This window comes from Loxodonta africana, chromosome 2 (genome assembly GCF_030014295.1).
Source record: "Loxodonta africana isolate mLoxAfr1 chromosome 2, mLoxAfr1.hap2, whole genome shotgun sequence".
NCBI classification, from domain to species: domain Eukaryota; kingdom Metazoa; phylum Chordata; class Mammalia; order Proboscidea; family Elephantidae; genus Loxodonta; species Loxodonta africana.
In genome coordinates, this window is record NC_087343.1 from 207,629,541 (window position 1) to 207,633,093 (window position 3,553).

At 37.3% G+C, this 3,553-nt stretch overlaps 1 protein-coding gene across 1 annotated transcript; it reads left to right on the plus strand.

The window, feature by feature from the left end:
* Positions 1–694: 694 nt before the first annotated feature.
* Positions 695–1,728, plus strand: LOC100664428 (olfactory receptor 14C36-like). The gene has a single exon (XM_023542173.2). It carries the CDS (start codon positions 728–730, stop codon positions 1,694–1,696), a length of 969 nt encoding a protein of 322 aa, XP_023397941.2. The 5' UTR covers positions 695–727; the 3' UTR covers positions 1,697–1,728.
* The last annotated feature ends 1,825 nt before the right edge of the window (positions 1,729–3,553 follow it).

Consider the following 3,553-nt stretch of genomic DNA (forward strand, 5'->3'; position numbering starts at 1 on the left):
AATATCGAAATACAAAAAAAAAAAAAAAAGTTGCCATCTAGTCAGCTCTGAATCATGGTGATCCCACGTGTGTTAGAGTAGCATTGTACACCACAGCATTTTCAATGCCTTTTTAAAAGTAAATCACCAATGCTTTCTTCTGAAGCACTTCTGGGTGGATTCAAACACGCAATCTTTTGGATAGCAAGTATGTTAGCTGCTTATACCACCAGGGGCTCTATCTACTTTTACACCTATTTTGTCATGAGAAAATTACCTATTCACTTGGAAATATATAGAAATCTATAGTGAACAGTTATATGTGTTCTGTTTATGAGAAAATGGTCCTGATTTTTGCTTCATCCCTACGATAGGAATAAGAATATTATGGAGAATGATGAAGCACTACGTAATTTATCTTCCAAAATATAGTGACATCAATAACCAAAACAACAACAACAACAAACCCATTGACATGATTTAATTCTGACTCACAGAGACCCTATAGGGCAGAGAAGAACTGCCCCATAGGGCTTCCAAGAAGCAACAGTTGAATTCAAACTGCTCCCCTTTTGGTTAGCAACCGTAGCTCTTAACCACTGCACCACCAGGGTTCTGAGGGACATCAATAGCAATTACAATCAGGAAGGTCGCAAAGGAAAAACAAATGAAAGCCATTTTTTCTTAATTCTTCATGTTTTCAGGGCTTCTGTCATTGCCTCTCAGGTATGAGCTGCCTTACCCAGAGATGCCCAATTCTACCACAATGATGGAATTTGTCCTGATGGGGTTTTCTGATGAATGGGAACTACAGGTTTTGCATGCCATATCCTTCTCTCTGATGTATTTACTGACTCTCACTGGGAATTTTCTCATTGTTATTGTCACCACCCAGGACAAGAGCCTCCACACCCCCATGTATTTCTTCCTAAGGAATCTGTCCATCTTGGACGCATGCTACATTTCTGTAACGGTCCCCAATTCATGTGTCAACTCCCTGTTTGACAGCAGTGTGATTTCAAAAGCAGGGTGTGTAACTCAGGTCTTCCTAATGATTTTCTTTATATATGTGGAGATGCTGTTCCTCACCATCATGGCCCATGACCGCTATGTGGCCATCTGCCAGCCTCTCCACTACTCTATGATCATGAACTCTCAGGTTTGTGTCCAGATGACACTGGCTTCCATCCTCAGTGGTCTGGTCTACTCAGGATTTCACACAGGCAACACCTTCAGGCTGCCATTTTGTCAGTCCAATGTTATCCATCAATTTTTCTGTGACATCCCCTCTCTACTGAAGCTCTCCTGCTCTGACACCTTCAGCAATGAGGTCATAAACATTGTCTCTGGTCTTGTGATTGGTGGAGGCTGTTTCATCTTCATCATCAGGTCTTACATTCACATATTTTCTACTGTGCTCAAGTTCCCAAGTGGAGCAGACAGAGCAAAGGCCTTTTCCACCTGCATCCCTCATATTTTTGTGGTATCGGTCTTCCTCAGCTCACTTGTATACGTGTACCTAAGGCCATCTGCAATCTCTGCAACCATTCAGGATATGGTCCTTTCTGTGTTCTATTCTGTAATTCCCCCCCTCTTCAACCCAATTATCTATAGTCTTAGAAATGAACAAATAAAATATGCCATCAAGAATATCACAAAAAAATATTTTAATAAGGAAATTTATAGGCAATTGTTTAGGCTTACTCTATGCTATTAGTTGAAATTCGTGTTTTCAACAATAAATGGAGATTATAGATTGTTATTATATAGATGTAATTTATGTAAGTTTAATATATTTTTTAAAAAACCCAAAAAACCAAACCCAGTGCTGTCAAGTCGATTCCGACTCATAGCAACCCTGTAAGGCAGAGTAGAACTGCCCCATAGAGTTTTCAAGGAGCACCTGGTGGATTCAAACTGCCAACCCTTTGGTTAGCAGCCATAGCACTTAACCACTATGCCACCAGGGTTTCCAGTTTAATATATAAGTTCATTAAAATATATCATTTTTCAAAATCTATCCTTTCTAAGGATTCTGAGTAATTCAAATTGGCACTTGGGTAAGAGTTCTGGTGTTATGAATGAGCAAGCCCCAGTCATACATGTATGGTAAGTTATTTCAGTCTTAAAAAGCCTAAAACATTACCCTCAGCAATATTTTTTTTTAATTTTATCTTCTGTATTTACCCATGCTTAAAACATTGATAAACCTAGAAAGAATGTTGTGTCAATTTTTTTTTTTGAAATGCTGTATTTAGTATTATGGAAGAAAGGAAAATATTCAGCCATTCATTTGCAAAATAATTATGTTCTTTTGAGGACCATAAAAATATCACTGAAAGGTATTCTGTGAAAAGAGAAATGGGTTTGGTTGGTGGAGTGGTTGTGTATAAGGGGATCAGAAACACTTTACACCAGGAACATTTTACATCACTTCCCTTATATGGTAATGAAAATATGTAAAAAGTTAAGCTTATAATCAGAGCAAAATTTTGTCAAACATAAGGTCAATTTACTTTACTGAATTTTACGTGTAAAAATGTTGAAATGGAAAATGTTTTGTTGTATATATAATGATAACATATATATAATGATAATGTGTGTGTGTGTGTATATACATACACATATGTACTTCCCACAAAAAAAATTAATAAGGGGCTGGAGCCAACCTGGCACCCTAGACAGACACATCATGCCACCCCTCTGCAGCAAAAACATGAAAAGCTAAGCAAAACTTACAAATGTCAATCCTGGAACCTTAAGAATCAAGTGAAGGGATAAAGAACTAGATCAAACATCAGATGGAAGAAAAAACCGGGGGAAGCAGAAAGATGGGTGGAGGAGTGGACATCCTTGGCCAACTAACAGCACAGTGTTGCTGTCTTAAAACATGGCCAACAGTGAACCTGGACAGGGAGTATGGGAAGGCAATATTACGGAACTCCCAACAGTAAACAAATATAAAATACAACATAGTGAAGAAGACAGGTATATCATTATTGATTCCATAAATAAAAAAGGTGATTGCTTAACATCATATTCTCCATTTTCAGCTCTATAAGATGACTAAAATAAAATAAACTCTCTAGGATTCTTTACACAAGCAGAAAGCAAATGATGGACTTCAATGAAATAATATTCATACTGCTTTTTTTTTTTACTTTCTTAAAAAAGATTTAACGCTTGAACCAAAATTTATTTCTCCTATTATTTTTTGAAAATGTTTATAAAAAGTCAATTATAGGGAACACAAGTGTTTTACACACTTGGATCAAAGGAAATAAATATAGCAATAAATTCTATATTATCTAAAAAACTATTACTACCTAGGCTTTTGCTATTGTTGTTAGTTGCTGTCAAGTCAATTCTGAATCATGGCAACCCCATGTGTACAGAGTAGAACTGCTCCCTGAGGTTTTCAAGGCTGTGACCTTTCAGATGCAGATTGTCAGACTCATCTCCTTAAGGTAACTTTGAGTGTGTTCAAAGAGCCCGATTTTTGTTTGACGGTCTAGAACTTAACCTTATGCACCACCTGGCGACTCCATCTCCTAGGCAGGAGAGCATATTTGTG